Source organism: Malaya genurostris, chromosome 3, assembly GCF_030247185.1.
Source record: "Malaya genurostris strain Urasoe2022 chromosome 3, Malgen_1.1, whole genome shotgun sequence".
Taxonomy (NCBI): domain Eukaryota; kingdom Metazoa; phylum Arthropoda; class Insecta; order Diptera; family Culicidae; genus Malaya; species Malaya genurostris.
The window spans coordinates 167,048,966-167,068,148 of record NC_080572.1 but is presented as its reverse complement, the minus strand read 5'-3'; the positions used below and the strand labels follow the sequence as shown (position 1 = coordinate 167,068,148).

The 19,183-nt window shown below is 36.4% G+C and overlaps 1 protein-coding gene across 2 annotated transcripts in view; it reads right to left on the bottom strand.

Moving 5' to 3' along the window:
* Positions 1-19,183, bottom strand: part of LOC131436379 (uncharacterized) — a 731,094-nt gene that overhangs the window by 424,835 nt on the left and 287,076 nt on the right. For both annotated transcript variants that reach the window (XM_058605077.1, XM_058605076.1), the window contains one exon: positions 7,477-9,940. In XM_058605077.1, the coding sequence (XP_058461060.1) occupies positions 7,477-9,209 (1,733 nt within the window). In that variant the 5' untranslated portion in view covers positions 9,210-9,940. The remainder of the gene's footprint in view (positions 1-7,476; positions 9,941-19,183) is intronic.

Sequence of the window (19,183 nt, the reverse complement as noted above, 5' to 3'; positions counted from 1 at the left end):
GGGATTGAAGTTCATTAAGCAATATTTTACTCTGTCTGAAAATCTAACAACTTCAGTCGTAGGGATATCAGGTGAAATCACCATATGCATCAGAAATATAACATACAAAAAAAGTGTATGGACATTCGGCTTTTTAGTAATACTCGTTACATACGCGAGAAATTTTATGCCTCCTGAATATAGAAACGAAAATGGAGCAATTCTACAACAGAATATGAAACTGTTTGTTGTTTTGACTCGCATTATGCTTATGATATTCAATTTTAGCTTAGCTTAGTTGACTGTTTCCGTGATTGATCAGAAACCAGTTGAAATTGTATATTGAATCAAATGCATGATATTTGGGGCGTCGGAGATCATGCTCAACATGCAAACCTAAACTGACTTAGAACATGGACTGATCAATAACGTAGATGGCCATGCCCATGCAGGTCAATATGGGAAGGGAAGGAATGTTAGTTCAACACTTGTTGCTACTAGTGACCGAGGAACTCCTGTGTATCACCACAAGTGTCACAGGAAAGGAGTGATGTTAGTGGGGCGAGGAAATGATCAGGATTTATCTTGGTAGATAACATGATTTACTTATTACTTATAATATTATCATGTGTTTATTCCCTAGGCTTTGGTTGATGAGCTGAGCCCCTAGGCTTTGCTTTCTACATCGATCACGGAGTGAATATGACTAACAGTGCTTGGTGGTTTCAAGCATTCTCATGCCTGGAGTTGGACACCAATTTGGATTAACTTGATGCAGTTCGGATGAATATTAATTTATCACATTCGTCCTGAGCTGATGAATTTAATTCGAAAAGGAGGACTACTATTATCAGGAATAAGAGTAAATTGACGTCTTATGAACCGTGAAGAAACGTTCAAACCTTTCCGATCCGGTTCGGTGCCGGTACTGATCTTATGACACATTGCAATGACGACGAAACTGATTCGGACAGGTATAAATACACTATCAGATTGAGAAAGGATTGAATTTCTCCAATTTTGACTCAAATGTCACCTTCTAACAGAAAGTGTAAGATGTGTGCTTCTGGAATAGTACGGTTTACGTGGACCTATACGAAATATATGTAATTTTGTTAAAGACAGCAATGTTGTCGATTGTAGAATACTTTGCAGTTTCCCTTTCCACAATATCTAATTTTTTTCTTACTCTAAATTCATTACTCTCTTCACGGAACAACGATTAACAAAACAATCAAAATATATTTCTCAAAGGACTAGAAAACTGCTCATAGTCCTCAGCAAATTGCAATGATTATGACAGAACCGTTACTGTCCACTGGTCTGTGGAAGAAATGAAACATGCTAAACAAATCCCACATGGTTGGTGGTATGTATATATGCATATATTGCAATGTGAATTAACTCAATATTTCTGTTTCTTCTGTCTCAGGAAGAGGAACGTAAGCATGTTCTCTTTGTTGCTTCTGAGAGTCGCAAACAGCGCCGATAACATCGTTCAAAATCTACACACCTAGTCGTTTGATTGCATGTTAAATGCAGCTCTCTCTTAAATTGCGTTGTACTTTCTATAACATTCGTTATTTTCACTCATTTCCTTACTAATTTTCACTCATTTCCTTACTAATGTTATACTTACTTAAAAAATATCCAAAAAAAATCGACAAAGATAGAAACAATCAGAGCATATTCGAAAAGTATGTGATAGTATACCAATCATTTCTAAATAATTAAAGCAATAATAGTATTGACCGCTTCATACATAAAAGACTATATAGGAAAGCAGGGACAAGACCGAAACGGATACAATACGAAATTCTTCGAAGTTTCATCATCGAAGACATTGAAAACACAGAAGCAGTTGGTAGGATGACAAAATACCCATGCGTTACAGACGCACAGTTGTTTGATACAACTTGTAATTAGACTTTTCGAGGGCAACACATAGGTACCGCATCAATTTTGTATGAAAAAATAACTACCTAATTAAAGAAATATTCACACCTCTCAAACACCGTTACAAATCTTGCTGAATGATTATTGACATTTCAATTTACGGTGCACGTTGAACGCAATTTCGAAGTCACCTCTTTTGACACAAGAGTGGATTATTGTTATGCATTTTTCGAACTGCATGGGATTCATAAGAGTGATCCATATCAGAATGCATTAAACATGTGTTAGATTAACAATAAAAATGAGTCGCTCGAACTGGTAACTCGGTAACTATAGACGTAAATTTACATGGGGTGCGTGCAAAACGAAAAGTGTGCTCTACGGAAGATATGTGCCAAGTTTCATCATAATCGGATTGTGTGACTTGCTATTTATTTCCGGAATTACTCATGAGCATTTTCGTACCGGAATGAACTATCCTAATCGTAACTCTGAAAAGAGTTCCTGCAAGAATTGACAAGTCTTCGATGGATTATAATTTCCAGCATTTCTGGGTTGTCATTTGTTCACATTGTCAGAACTCTTCATCTTCATCCAATTCGGTGTAAAAGCACTGATAGGTATTAATACTATTTTGTGTCGTAGCATTCTTAAACACAAATCCACCTCCATTGGTGGAAAATTGGTGGATGTCATGCACATATGATACTTAAAAGTGGCTGCAGCTATTTGAGCTTCGTGTTGTGACGAGTAATCGCACCATTTATGCACAGTAACTTCAGTGTCTGTATCTCTACGTTTAACTTTTCACAGAAGCAATTCTGCCGCCGTAGTTGCTCGTTACCGGAAAGTTACACAATACGTGCTTCGAACGGATTATGTTAGATATACCATCGCGTAAGTACTTTAGAGCAGGCTCCTGACCGGAAACGTGTTCGAGATTATGAAGAAAGCTTAGGCTCCGAGGTGGTTAGGGTAGGGCTATTTCCCAACCGTGCGTTGGCATCTGTGATATCTGAAAATGACAATTTTATTGCATAGGCACACCCTCGAGTCGAGTTTTGTGGTGCTGCAGTAAACGGATGGGAGAGAAATTAAAAGCAGAATGATCCAATCACCAAGGACTCATTCAACAGTAGCTACTGATTTTTGCATTATCAACTCACCAAAATTGAAGCGATTTGGGAGTTGGAATCATATGCAGCTTTGCATATCATTTTAAGTTTCAAATCACGGGATGAATCTCAAGTTATTATTGCGTACATTATTTTCATTTTTGATATAGGGAAAGTGCTTCACTAATGATCTCAGGTCTACGTTTAATCTAGTATGTTAGTAAGTGGATAAATAAATTTACTTTGGGAGTACCAGTCCCCGGTTTCCGCTTCCAAACGCACCAGTAATAATAAAGAAAAGTTCCAAAATCGGAACTCACTTCAATTTCTCAGCATCGGTTGAACCGATTTTCGAAAAAATTATGATACAAATTGAAGCTCTCAGTGTCCAAAAAGATGCTGTTAAATTTTATTCAGATCCGACTTCTGATTCCAAAATTATAGGGCGATTATTATCAAAACTTTCAAACTGTCATACAAAATGATTTCACCAGTACGCATCGGTACGTGCTGGTACGAAAGAAGAAAACACCATCGTCTAGAACACAGCGCGACTTGTTCAATTTTGTATAGCGTGCAGTGTTGCCACATTGAAATCTACGCTAACCTGACATAATTGTTTACAAATTGAAAAGGTTATGGTAGTTTATACCTATATGAAGTTTTTGATTATATTTAAGTTTGAAAGAAAAAATCTTGACAGAATCTTCTAGTGATGGATTTTAAAATATAAGTAATATAAGAAAGGCGCCATAACACCACTATTTAAAAAGGTTGGAAACAAACTACTTGATAACCAAACATTTTTACCTTTTTTTATATATATAAAAAAAGGTAGAATTTGCTCAAACTTTAGAAAAATTTTCCGAGGCCCGAAGGGCCGAATGTCATATACCAATCGATTCAGCTCGACTAACTGAGAGAATGTGTGTGTGTGTGTGTGTGTGTGTGTGTGTGTGTGTGTGTGTGTGTGTGTGTGTGTGTGTGTGTGTGTGTGTGTGTGTGTGTGTGTGTGTGTGTGTGTGTGTGTGTGTGTGTGTGTGTGTGTGTGTGTGTGTGTGTGTGTGTGTGTGTGTGTGTGTGTGTGTGTGTGTGTGTGTGTGTGTGTGTGTGTGTGTGTGTGTGTGTGTGTGTGTGTGTGTGTGTGTGTGTGTGTGTGTGTGTGTGTGTGTGTGTGTGTGTGTGTGTGTGTGTGTGTGTGTGTGTGTGTGTGTGTGGGTGGTTGTTTGTGTGTGTGGGTGGGTGTGTGTTGTCAACTAAGAGGTCGAGATCTCAGAGATGGCTGAACCGATTTTGATCAAACTAGTCGCAAATGAAAGGTCTCCCCGTCACCCAGAACACTATTGAATGGTTCTGAGATCGAATGTTCACTTTTTGAGTTATACGAAGTTTTATGTCAAAATATTCAAAATAATAAAAACGGTTATGTGCCCTAGCACAAAATTTGGCTAACCCCTAAATGACCATACCTGCATCGGCCAGAAATAGTCGAAAACACGTTTTCGTTCGGCACGTCAGAAAAGACATTGCACTCCGTTGCAAAACAAAAAGTGTTCTGTAAGTAGCAGAAACTTTACGTCTGCTTAGCGGTTCAAATTGAACTGCTGAGTTTAGCACTAAGCAGTTCAATTTGAACTGCTCTGCACTGATGAGTCAAAGACGAAACGTAAAAATAATAAAAACGGTTATGTGCCCTAGCACAAAATTTGGCTAACCCCTAAATGACAAAATATTCAGTTTTTTGTCACAATATACCTTGAAAACAGAATATATTTTCAGACTTAGAGTTCGCACGGTAATACCTATCCAACAAACCATAGATTGTTGAAATCCGTCCATTTTTAACGGAGATATCGACATTTTTGTGTAAGCGACTTTTCCCCCTATTCCAGCAGTAGGAGTTCTGTGCATTGTATGACAAAGCTATGCTTGGGAGCAACATAAAACACGATTTTTTATACTATTATATACATTTGTTTCTAAGTACCCAAAAGAATGTGTACAACATGATATTTTGCCTCGGACCGATTTTCGCACGGTTCGTTTTTGGAAACATAATCGTTCGAATATGCCATATGTAAACCAGACGATGGCAGAAGTTTTGAGTTGAAAGTAGTTCTATAATTATATTGATTTAAACTACTTACAGCAATAAATGCTGGAAGAACATAACAGCCATATACCATTCGAATCAGTTCGTCGAGATCAGCAAATGCGTGTGTGACAAATAATTTCACTCAATTTTTTCGGAGATGACTCAACAGTTTTCTACAAACTCAGATTCATATGAAAAGTCGTATATGTACGCTCAAACCAGGTTCCTGAATTATGTTTGGCTCCGACCTCTGGTTCCGGAACTACAGGATGATATGTGAAACGAAATTAAAACAGTGTAACTTATTTTTCTCGTAGATGGCTGAGCCGATCTAAGATTCAATTGAATTCTAAGAATCATTTAAGATTCAAATGAAAAGTTTTAAGATTCTATAAAAAGATCCAATTTCCGGTTTCAGAGATACAGGGTGATTATACTAATGTCTATTTCACATAAATTAATCAGGTTTATTGGGTTAGATTTGGATAGTCGATAACCAAATAAACTTATTTCATTTTTCGTTGTATTCAGTTTTCGTTTCGGAAGGCACCCAAAAATATAATTCGAACTACGATTCCTCAAAGATTTTGAACATTTTGAAACAAATGTAAACTATACAGCTACTCAGGTAAATTTGTCTGACTTCGGCTACACCGAATTTCGAATTCCGGTTTCAGTATCGAATCGTTTCTTAAAGCTAAATCGTTTTCTCAAAAAAAACCGAATCGAATTTCAGAAACAAAAGTTCAAATTAAAATAAATTAAATTTTACCCAATTCTGACTTCCGATTCTGGATTTGTAGGATGATGAATTTTTAAAATTCAAAGTGATATAGAAGATGACAATCCCGAAAAGCTTTAAAGTTGGACTCAAAAATATTGCAATTTTTTCGTCATATGGCCATACGAATCGGTTTGGGTTATGTTGGTTCCTGAATACCGGCTCTAGAGGTACCTTAATTATCCTAAACCCTAAAGTGGAAATTACTTCGACATATCATGGAATGTTTAATCGATTGTCACTCTTTTAGATTCAAATTCGATCCGATTGGCAGTTTCGCCGCTTAAAACGAAGGTCATTAAAATAATGCCATGAAAACTGAAGCACCGAAGAATATTCATGCGGATTGATAAAAAAAGGTATAATCTCACTGCTAGGTGGATTAAGCACGTTTTTAAGTTATTATATGCATGTTTCATACGTATGGAAATTGATACCCATGTTCTGAACCGCCCTTCCCGAACATTTTTGTTGGTAGGCCTCTGGTAAGAAAGTTGATTTGAAATAGATAAAACTGCTTTTTTTACCCAAATATGATATTCCAGTTTTTTATGTTTATCCGCACAATGAATTAAGATAGATACTACCACCTCAGAGCAAATACTTATTTCTGCACTTCGGCAACGATTATTCAAATAAATTTGCCTGTTTTTATCAAAAATTGTTGAAAGCGTGGACTGAAAAATGAAAGTGTCATTTCTTAGTGTCATGCGTTAGGATAGGTTAAAAACGTTTACTTTTGGGCAGATCCAGTGAAACGTGTTAAGTTAAAGTGGGTTATTTTTCGTACCGGCGACCCACAATTCAGAAATATTCTCTAATTCTAATGTAAATGTAATTCAAACACGACATAACATAGTTTTGGAACGATTGTATTTATAATTCCGTGTTACAAACAATATTCTGGTTATCGTTTTCCGCTACAAATTTCAGGTGGGTAACCTTTGAAAATTTCGGGTACTCCCCTCTCTTTCACCGGCCCTGTTTTTGGGTGGTAAATTATCAACAGCCAACACTTTTCCCTGAATAATAAAGTATCACTTGTCACTTCAACCATTGAATGAAGAATGAATTTAATGAAAAATATTCCGAGCGAAAACTCAACACGCAGCTGAACATAATGTCACTCTCGATTCTATTTACATCGAATAGTTATTCGAGATATGTATTAAAAACTATTCGGTAAACCACGCCGGACTATTTCATGCAATTAATTTCGAAACAATGTAATTTAATCCCGGGTAACATACTCAACCACAATCAAACCAAACTGAACCAGAATCAAATATTGAAAGTCTTACTTCGCTTAACATTCAAAATGTGGCTGTTGGTGGGTTGAAATGTTTAAAGCTTATTGACGAAATCCAGAGTTTTCGTTCCATACCATTCTCACAATCAGTTCTCTTGACATTGATTACTGTTAGCTGTGCCAATCCTAGATACCAACTACAACGGAACGGAAATGCAAGTATAATTAAAATGGAAACTCAACGTTTCCATGCTGAAGCCCAAGTGCATCGTTAGGAAAATCGGATTTCCACTCATTTATATCCAACTGGTGATCGGACCGAGAAAAACCAAATGAAATTAGAAAAAAAATCTCAACTCACCGAGTCAGCATGTTTGCTCTGTTGACGGCAATTTCCGCTTCTACTCTGAACCTGTCCTGGGCATAGCGGTCTACTACACCTTCACCGAGATTGAGTGCGGTTCCTGCCGTACAGTTGGAGCCTAGTAGATGTTGACTTTCAACGATTTGTAGAAATTGTGTCACCACATCGCGGCCTTTCATTAAATTTCTCCGATTGTTCCGGCTGGTTTCGTCCAATTCGCTTAAGTCAATATCCTCTAGCCGAAAAATCTCGTTTGCTTCCGATGGTCGGTAATTGATTACATCATCTACCTTCGAATCTTCCGCATCGGACACCCAAACTGGTGGACCGTCTAGTTCCGGGTCACCATTGAAAATCATTGTGGATGAAACGTCCACCTCACTTGGCTCGAAGCTCATTGTTGGCGCATCGTTGAGAATATTTATCACCTCTTTTCCATTTTCTCCGTCGTCTTCCTCATCCTCATCGTCGTTGTCATGGTCATTTTCCGGAAAGGTCACCGAGGAATGTGGCTCGAACGGTTTTGCTTTTCGCTGGGCATAATTAAATTTCATCTCTATACTGTTTCCCGGATTCAATTCTGCTGGATTAATTGGATAATTTTTTTTGTCGCTATGCACCCGCTGGCTATTTAGTTCATCAGCAGAGTTTTTAGAAGCGAAATCACTCGCACCAGTCAGCGGAAAATCATTGGCATAGTCTATACTATCCAGTCCGATAGCAGTATCCGCCCTTACCGCAGTAAAAAGATTCCGGTTGGCAGCTTCTGCTGACGGAATCGAAAAACTACCAGTATTATGTATCTTAACACTATTCCAATGCTTATCCCCGGCGGAAAAGGGGAAAAAGTGTAGTTTTCTTGCGGCATCCGTTGTTGTGGATAGAGCAAGAAAAGGTGGTGACACTGGTGTGTAATCTTTTCGTTTGCCTTCTACTGGCCTTGTTTCGTGTTGTTCGTGACTGGGAATAACTTTTCCCAATATTGTGTTAGCATCAATAGAATTTCTTGCTAAAGTGTGTTCGGGCCTGTCATCGATGCCACCCCCAGCCACGTGTGAGCGAAACGGTTTCAGCTCTATCTTAACCTCATCCAAATTCTTGTGATATTTGAGATATTCCAGTCCTTTGTCGACCGTTTTTCTTATGTTTTCCATTATTTCCTTTTTGATAAGCTTGGGCTGCTGTTGGATACCTTTTGTTGACGCTGCCGCCATGGACGTCAAAGCAGGTGTCAATCTAGCAGACGATTGAATTAAATCCAGGGCGGCAACCGGGGATGTGCTCAGGATGTGATTGTTTTCCAAACTGTTGACATTTGGCTGTCGCAGGCCCATATTCCTAGTCCCAATGGAGATGCTATCGAAGTCACTGATGTCAATCATTCGATCTAACTCTTCCGACTCACTGAACTGGATCGTTAGCGTATCGGAACTATTTCCAGTCTCGGAAAAGGAATTCAGGTGGCCTACCTTTTCAACTCCATTGTGTGCTTTCGAACCGGAAACGGTGTTGCTAACAATGTTGGTGGTTTCATTCGAATCATCCACGGTGTCATAGTCCAGAAGAGTGAAATTATCAAACACTTGCAGACCCCACCGGATGTGATCTTTCTCGCTTGAATGACGTACCCGTGACCGACCATGACGAATGATTAAATACTCGGAAGTAGAACCCCAACAATTAACCACAAAGCAGGATAAGCATACAAGCAGGTGATAATGGCATAACATGTTTTTCCCGTCCAAACACACGACCGAACGTGGTTTTCGCAGCTTCCAGCACCGGTAGTCTAACGACACTATTCCTCTTATCTAGCTGGGTTCTCCTTGGCAACTCTAATAAAACCAATTATTCGGGTTCATTATCTGGAAAGAAACCGCAAAACGTATCGGCCACCGTCACCGTGTTTCTTCACAGCCGCAAAGCCTAGGTTTTATTGGTGAACAAGTTCGTTCCGACAATTTATAGTCAATTTCACGATTTGCTGTATCATCCCGCCCTGGAAGCTTCTTGGCATGCTCTTCCTGCCAAAACTGTTGAATGCTGATAAGTCACACATTTCAACTATTGCCACCCACACACTCAAGTACGCAAACACGAATACAAAACTGACATTGCTGAATTTAGAAGGAATCAAACCGCAATCGGTAATCAAATCATGATCTTCGCTGTGTCATCGACAAAATCCGGAAAATGCTTTCGAATAATGATGACGTGGCTTCCAGCACAAAACCGCTGGGCTTCTGCCTGAGGACCTTGATATTATTGCCGTTATTTACTTTCAATCAGAAATGATTAATGATCGTTTTGGCTTCCGATTGAATATTTGCGATAAAATGGTTCATTCCAGTCGACTGGACAAACGTGGTAAAAAATGTAAGCGTATTTGTTGGTAATTTTTTTCCGCAAGATCCTTTATCTCAAACTGAATCCAATTGTTTCCGATGGTGCATTCCAGAATCTGAAAAAAAGGAAATAGTTGAAGAGCTGTCAGAAACATGAATTGGTAATTCTTTTTTTCTTTTATAGGTGGAACATGGCAGGTGAGGAAAGGAAATACGACGAAGTTTGTTCAAAATACAATAAAAAAGAGATTCCCACCGTTGTTGTGTAAACATGTGAGAATTATTTATAGATTCTTCAATGGTACCCACGATTGATGTTTGAGTAATCTTGAAGGATCCTTATAAAATTTCGCTGTAATCACACGAACCAATCGTTGAAACTCGGAAACTGTTATTTGTACGAAAACGGCAACGGGAAGAAGTTCAGTTTTGCAATGCCTTAGCGGAGACATAATGATGATTTTTTTGCTCAGAAGCAGGACTCGAACCTGCGTTCTAATGCATTCCGTCATTTACTTATGTACTGACGTCATAATTTATGCATTTACGTCAAACCAACTAAAAATTATTAAATCGACAAGAAGAAAAAATGTATGAAAAAGATAGTTCACTCAGCATTAACAAACTACACATTAGAAAACAATAGAACTTAACCACAAGTTACGGATAAAACAATTTACAGACATTTGAAAAACTTGAATTATTGATGCAAAATTGTAATTCCAACACTAGAATTCTACAGGTCAAGGGCGATTAACTGGCACCAAATGGACCTTCTCCTCCATGTAACCGATCTTGATATAATTAGATACTTTAACTTAAACTTCGGCCATCCAGAGATTAGCCTAATTTAGTTCGATACCTCCGTTAAAATATTTCACTTTGGTGCAAAATTGAAAGTGTTCTTCAACAGCAGATACTTTACGTCTGCTTAGCAGTTTATGTTGAACTACTAGGTGGTATAACAATTCTTCATAAACTGTTATGCACTTTTGAGTCTAAGACGAGTGGCAAAAAAAGGCGGGTGGGTGAAACATATCCGGAAGACGAGAATATGAATAAAACTGACACTCTTCTTTTCACTCTTCCGAATATCGATAATCGTTCGTATTAGTTGATTGACTTGACTAGCATGCAGAATTCTGGATACAAATTTCGAACTAATATTAAAGCACTAAATTCCGTTTAAAAATCTTGTCAAGAAACCACTTTCTAAGAACCAAGTTACAGTATACAGAATTAAGACTCCAGAGTCTTGGTTTTAACTTTTGATCCTGTATTTTGGAAATAAAATCTGAAACTGAATTCAGAAATTTCAAACCTGCAATTAAGTACAGGACCAGAATTCAGGTTCTAAATTCAGTTCAAAAACTCAGTTCTAGGATTCCGTTCCAGAATTCAATCCAAATGTAGCTTCACATCGCGTAGAAAGTCTATTTTAGCCGTTTCAGCTGCTCGAAGACGACTGCTTTGCGCGCCGTCCGAAAAGAAAATGAGAGCTCGACTTGTGCGTTTGAGGCATTATACCACGCAGAAGGTCTGATGTTACTGTTGGTGAAAGGTCCTCACCACGGTGTCCAATCCTGTGTAACGCACAAAAAGAAATGACGGGAGTTATTTATTGTCATATCACACCAGCGTCGCTTTTACGTATTAATGGGCTCGGGAGCAAGATTTTTTTTGCGTGCCCCTTACTAACTAAATGACCTTTTTTCTTGCACGGCGGGTCCCGCCAAGGGCCCCCTAAGACAGTGGGCCCGGGAGCACGTGCCCCCACTGTCCCTCCGTAGAAGCGGCCCTGTATCACAATGTTAAAAGTTTTGTCAAAATTGGTATATGAAAAAGGCTAAATTTATGTTGTTGCGCTTATTATAACTCGAAATATTTACGATTTAGTTCTACCGAATCAATTCATTTTGTTGTACTATACTATAAATGGATATTATTCAGCACTCCAAGGGTACGAAATCTGACAACATAAATCTGATAACACTGACAATGACACGCAGATGGCGCTTCGATTGGCTGACGTCGCTTAGTTTTGGGTGGCAAACTCGTAATTTCAGTTGCTTGAACACTTCGCTGTTCCGCGAATCAGCAACTTTCATCAAATTCCACTTCCCACTATTCAACACACACTTGCCACAGCTGCATCATCATTCAAAACGACCGCCGCGATCAATCACTCCACCACAAGTTGCTTGATACACTTCGACTTCTTAGAGGTCAACATCCAGACACCGCATCGTACTCCCAGTGATGCCAACTCCTCGAATTCGCATCGCTATATCAAAAACAAAAACAGTTTGCTTAGAAATAAAGAAGTTTATGTGGAGTGCAAAAACGTTGCTGCATTAATATTCAGAACAAATATTAGCATAGATCCGAAGGACCGAATGTCATATACCATTCAAATCAGCTCGTCAAGGACGCAAAATGTTTGAGTGTGTATGTGTGTTTGTAACATTTTTGTGCACTCACTTCTCTTGGAGAGGCCAATTCGATTATTTTGAACATAGTTTCAATAGTTTCAAATTATTATTATTATTATTATTAATATTATTATTATTATTATTATTATTATTATTATTATTATTATTATTATTATTATTATTATTATTATTATTATTATTATTATTATTATTATTATTATTATTATTATTATTATTATTATTATTATTATTATTATTATTATTATTATTATTATTATTATTATTATTATTATTATTATTATGATTATTATTATTATTATTATTATTGTTATTATTATTATTATTATTATTCTGTGGAAAATCATTTCGAGTTTGGAGAATCATCTAGTAGCTTTGTGAGGAAAATTAAAAGATCTGTTGAGCTTTGACTATATATTTTACAATCTTTGTTTTGATGTTATTTGTCATATCTATGCTAATTTGTGATTTTTTTTATTCTCGTAATGTAATTATTGTTATTCATGTTTTGTCGTGAATACGACTTACTTTACTATAAGGCGCCTTTTCAAAATTTACCCTCTGAGAGAGTGATAAGTTTTTGATCGTGAATATCTCCTGTTGTATCTAATGAATCAACATAATTCTTGCTACATGCCATCGGAAATATGATCACAATTTTATGATAAAATTTTCAGTTGTGTGACATAATCTCAAATAGGGGCAGTCCGTACACCGCTGCCAGTAGCAGGTATAAAATGAAATGTGATGTGAGAAATAGCGTCATTTAAGTTAATGCAGCTACTCTGAACGTACGAGACACCGTCAGTACGATGGCACCGAAAACCGGTAGAAAGGCAGAAAAAGTCCAGCATGGCCCATTCAAAGCACTTTTAAGACAATTCGAGGCACTTTTTAGTGCCACAGATAATCATTAGGAGTTAACTAAACTTTCAATGTTTCCTACCAAAAGATTCATCAAGATGGAAGTTAAAATAATTTTCACCGTCACTAACATATTCAATTACGAACGGCAATGCGAAAGTGGAAGTGATGATGTTGAACACTTCTTTATACTAGTATGGGGTCGTGTGAAAATATGCCATGCGAAACAGGGTTGCCATATATACAGATTAATCTGTATTATTGTTATTATTATTATTATTATTATTATTATTATTATTATTATTATTATTATTATTATTATTATTATTATTATTATTATTATTATTATTATTATTATTATTATTATTATTATTATTATTATTATTATTATTATTATTATTATTATTATTATTATTATTATTATTATTATTATTATTATTATTATTATTATTATTATTATTATTTTTATTATTATTATTATTATTATCATTATTATTATTATCATTACTATAACTATTATTATTAAAATGACTCTTGCATACCGAAGATCGTCGATACATTTCAGACCAGGCCATTGCAATTGTCTCGTATTGAAATTTCGAGAAGAATCAGATATCTTCTAACTTCATTGCTTCAATAAAAATAAACTACAAATTTGTCGTACCTAGCCTCCTATATTGGCAAATTAAAAAGGAATTGTTTCAAGTGTGGAATATATAGTTGTAGAATAGTAGCAGTTTAATGTAACTAATCTGTACTTTAATGTTGGTGCATCGCTTCAAACTCTATTAGTGAAAAGGGGGAAAGCTTGCACAATTCATACAATCAATCAACTAACTGATATTCGGAAAAGTGATGGGAGCGTGCCAGTTTTTTCGTATTCACGACATCCAGTTATGTCTCTGACATTACCCACCCGCCGTTTTTAAAGATGATGGTTTTTGCGCTCATTTGATTGGCTACTCAAATGGGCTTTTTCCCATCCTCGTCCATTTAGATTTTTATATCCGATGGACATAACAATGATAATAAATAAATAAATAAATAAATAAATAAATAAATGAATAAATTATTATTGTTATTACTGTTATTTTATTTCATTCCGGTTTTAACCATCAACTGCCATTCTCCGGGGGCCTTTAATTCAAACGAAATATTTTGTAGTATCATACAAAGGCTATCTGAATTTTATGTGAATATGTGCAAGTGCTAAACCTATTTTTTTTTTCAAACTTAAGCTCAAAAAAACGTTTCAAAATGTCATACAACATATAATTTTATAATTGATCTAGTAGAGAGCTGCAATTTCCTTTAAAGTTGCTCGTATATTCCTCCAGTTTGTATATCTTATTTGCGGGCAGTCACGTACCCGGAGGAGGGGGCCCGAGGGGTTAAGAAATATTATACCGATGAAGCACGCATTGGCAGGCCCTACGAAGCAGAAAAGAGTAAAAATTACATAAAATGGAGGATGAAACTGGGGTAAAATAAATGACAATAATTATGATACACAAAACAGTAGTTTAGTTTTTGAAGTTTATTTGAAGCTTAACTGGATCAACGCGTAACTTAGCCCCTATGTTGGCTCTGAACTGAAATCATATTTTTATCTCACTTTTAGGGGGATTAATCATTTATCATTTATCATTAATCATTTATCATTTAAATTAGCCAAAAGATGGCTTCTATCATTCTGAGCCACTTTGCTGAAGATACTGTACCTCAAAAACCACGTTCCTATGAGTTATCAATTAAGAGCGTGAAATTGCGCTTTTGAACCACTGTGCAACGCCTGGGAAAGTACGATGGATTTTTTTTGTTCCGATTATAGAGGTTTTAACCTTAAGGTCATTTGCCCCTTCGGGCTAGAAAAAACTCTGATCCTATGTGCGGGGTTGGGAATCGAACTCAGGCGTGAAAGGCATCGACTTACCCATCACCCGTCCTCAATTTAGGAAAATGTTACATTTGACGAAGCGTTCCACTCGATATTATCGTGAGATTACAAATCATATGAGTTATTTTGTGGAAATTATGATTGTTAAAAGCCGTTATCAGGGTTAGATTCTCGCCGTAGACGAGTTTTGATGCATTACTTTTAAGGAAGTTTTAGGTATTACGGAGCGTTATATGCGTTATTTTTTTTGTAAGTTACAAGCGTTACGGAGCGTTATATGCGTTATTTTTTTGTAAGTTACAAGCGTTACGAAGCGTTACATGCATTACGTTCTAGTCTGCTATAGGCGCTGCGGAGTGTTACATTTTTGAAAGTTATAGACGTTACGAAGCGTTACATGCGGTACTTTCTTATACGTTATAGACGATGCCTGTATTTTTTTGTAAATTGTAGGTGTTACGTGCGTTACTTTTTTGTAAGTTGTAGGCTTTACGAAGCGTTACTTGTTCGTGAGTTATAGACGTTATTTTTTTGTAAGTTATTGGCGTTACGAAGCATTACATGCGTTACTTTTTGTGAATCATAGGCGTCACAAAACATTATTTTTATTAAGTTATACGCGTTACGAAGTGTTGCGAAGCGTTACTTTTTTGTTATTTAAAGGTGTTACGAAGCGTTACAAGCGATACTTTTTTGTAAGTTATAGATGTTAACAAGCGTTACATGGGATATTTTTTGTTAATTATGACGTTACGAAACGTTTAAAGAGTTACTCGTTTTCAAAATTAAAGTATACGTTACGTTACATTTTTAAAGTCTTTGGCGTTACAAAGTGTTACATGCATTATAGATGTTACTAAGCGTTACAAGCGTTATTTTTTTGTAAGTCATAGACGTTAAGAGGCGTTACATGGGATAATTTTGTGTGTGTTATGACGTTACGAGGCGTTATTCGTTTGTAAGTTTCAAACGAATATCTTTCACCGCTGTTGAGGATCTTTTTGAATTTGGTGAATCATCTAGTCATTTCGCGAAAAAACTGAAACGATCCACTGTGATTTGAATTTTTAAGATTTTATTTTATTAGTGGCATTTGTGATACTATCTTTAAGTTACATTGTGTTTTATTACTTTCGTTTATGTTTTTGAAAAGATAGTGGTTTTTGCGCCCAATTGAGAATGACAAACGAACAGTTCAACTCAAATGGGGTTTTCCCACTCTATTTGTCCATTTAGATCTTGTATCCGATGGACACAATAATAGTAAACAAATAAATAACAGTATGACATGCTTTATATTTTAAAAGTTTTTGGCCCTACGAAGCGTTACATGCGTAATAGGTGTTATAAAGCGTAACAAGTGTTACTTTTTGTATGTTATAGACGTTACGAAGCGTTACATGGGATACCGTTTTGAGAGTTATGACGTTACGAAACGTTACATGCGTTACTCGTTTATAAATTTCAAGTGTTACTTGCGATACATATTAAAATTTTTGGGCGTTACGAAGCGCTACATGCGTTATTTTTCTGAAAGCTTGTCACAAATTTTATTCGAATACTCCATAATGACAGTTCCTGTGGAAAAGTTCGAAGTGTCTTTTAAAAACGCCGGTAAAAGGCACAGCAAGGATTAGTAGGTACACAAATAATCTTCAGTAATATTATTTTTTTTATCTGAGTGCCCCTCCCGAAACGGAATCCTGGGTACGGGCCTGTTTGCAGATGACTGAATAATCTCATTTCAGCTATACCGTTTCCCATTTTTCGGTTTAGGAAATACCGTAACTCATTTCGATTTCTCATAGATGGCTCAACCGATTTTCACAATCTCTAAATCAAATGAAAGGTCCAATGGTATCATATAAAACAGCTGACTGTTACTTCCGGTTCCGGAATTACACGTTAATGAGTGCATAAAATTTCAAACCGTCTACGATGCAAACAATGTAGGACGCTAAATAGTCCTATTTGTATCACAAGTTAGTTAATGGCCAGGTGCTGTAGACCAAGCTGACTTCGGATTTCGGCTACAGAAGTACCGGAAAAATAGTAGTCAAATGCACCAAAAAACTCCAATTTTCGTTAATTCAGATTTAAATTCCCAAACAAAATATGTGAAACTTTCCGAATTCACCTTCAGGTACCAGAATTATACGGTGATGAGTGTTGAAAATGAATTTCCAAAGGAACGTAGAAAAATTTTCTAAATCCAGCTCGAAACTAATCAAATTTGTGGGTCATTTTAGTTGATGGTCAGAAGAACCGAAAACAGCTATACAAATTTTCGGATCCAGATTACGGAATTACCTAAAATAGTGAAGTTCACTTCTGTTTTCTTAGAGGTTGTGAGCTGAGAACTGTTTCTTTTTGTACCAAATTGTTTCAGTGTTGATGATACCGTTCATCACATCACAACGTATATCAAAAACTGGGTTTCGAATCGAATTAAAACTACTGTTTCTTTTGCAATCGAAATTTCAAACGCGCGTCAAAAATCATTGAAGCGTTGGTCCGCTTCCGAAAGTACACCGAAAATTTTATTTTGATATAAAAATCGGAAAACACGGGGACAAATATGTGTTGGTAATTGATAGTATGGCCCATATCTATAGCAGAACAACAGAATCTATTAACTAGAAAAGAGAATGTAAAATTCCAAAAATTGTCGTTATTAACGAATTGGAAGCAGCAACCCAGTTGATGCATTCTCTGCTATATTTTTTGACGAAATAAGCCACACGGCCTATGCCAATCTCCACTGTCAACTAGGGACCAATTGAAAAACTCTCAATTTTGTTTTACACCTCGGATGATATTTATTCATGGACTTGATATCTGCTGAGTTCATCACTTTTCTAGAGTGGTTATATACATATGACACATGACGATGGAGACATTTTTACGTATTTTCTCTTTTAATAAAAAAAATTAATGGCGTTTTCGTTTTTAATTTGCACTACACCGGTGCAGTGCTACACTGAGGCATGAATAAAGGAACCAAAAAGACGAAAACAAAAACAGTAACCATTGACTACAATAAACGATTCCATTGCACAGAGATACACCAAACTTTTGATGAGTGCTACACCAATGGTATCGGTGCAGAAAAAGTGTAGCACTGGTGTAGTGCTATTGGCAAAAAACGAACGGTTTCAGTGCAGCTTTCGCTACACCGATGTAGTGCAATTTAAAAACGAAAACGACATAAACTACGGCGACTTACCTGATGTTTCGTAGGTAGTGAATTTAGACTTGCGCTATTTACACTTCTAGGTTAATGTGTTTTCAAAAGCAAACATAATTTAAACCTGATTATTCGTGAACCAGATAAATTGTTTATGAGATCATGAGCAAACAAAGAACAACAATTGAAACGGACGACTTCATACCAGTTCATGGTAAAATAAACTACCACAGAATGGTATTTGTCGGGAATTTTTGTTCAAACCAACACAAAGTCAATTTGATCCTCGAAAATAGCTTTTAATGCACGGAACGACCGAAATCAGCATTTTCGCGAAAAAATTAGTTGATTTGCTGATTTTAGTTAGTTATTTTTTGAGACAATTAAAAAAATCTTACTTTTGCTGATTTAGATTTTTTATTCTCATTCCCTTAATAATAATAAAATATTTGTTGAAATAACTATTTTTTTTAGTTGAATTCACAAATTAAACGTACTGTCATTTCTTAGCTAAGGCACACTTCATATCCAGTCAACTAATTTTTTAGTTGAATTAAAGAAATATAATGTTGTTTTCAACCAATATGAATGGTTGAATTGGCTTCTGCAATCTGCAGCTATATGGCGCCCTGTCACCGAAACGGTAACACCTTAATGACTACTAGCCACTAGATGGCACACTACTGCCGAAAAAAATTCAGACGCGGTTGTCTTTTCTATATTGGCAGGTATAAATACGATGTTGTGTTGGAGAAAAAGACATAAACGAAACGTAAACATCTTTTTAATTTTTTTTCTTCTAAATCACTGTTTTCTCCATTCTCACTATAAACTTTGAGCACTCGGAAAACAAAAACCGAATACAAATAGTACACCTGACGGCGCAGCTCGGAAGGTTTGAAGATACAAAAAAACTTCATCACAATTAGAGTGAAACATTCGAAATTCACTTCACTGTTCC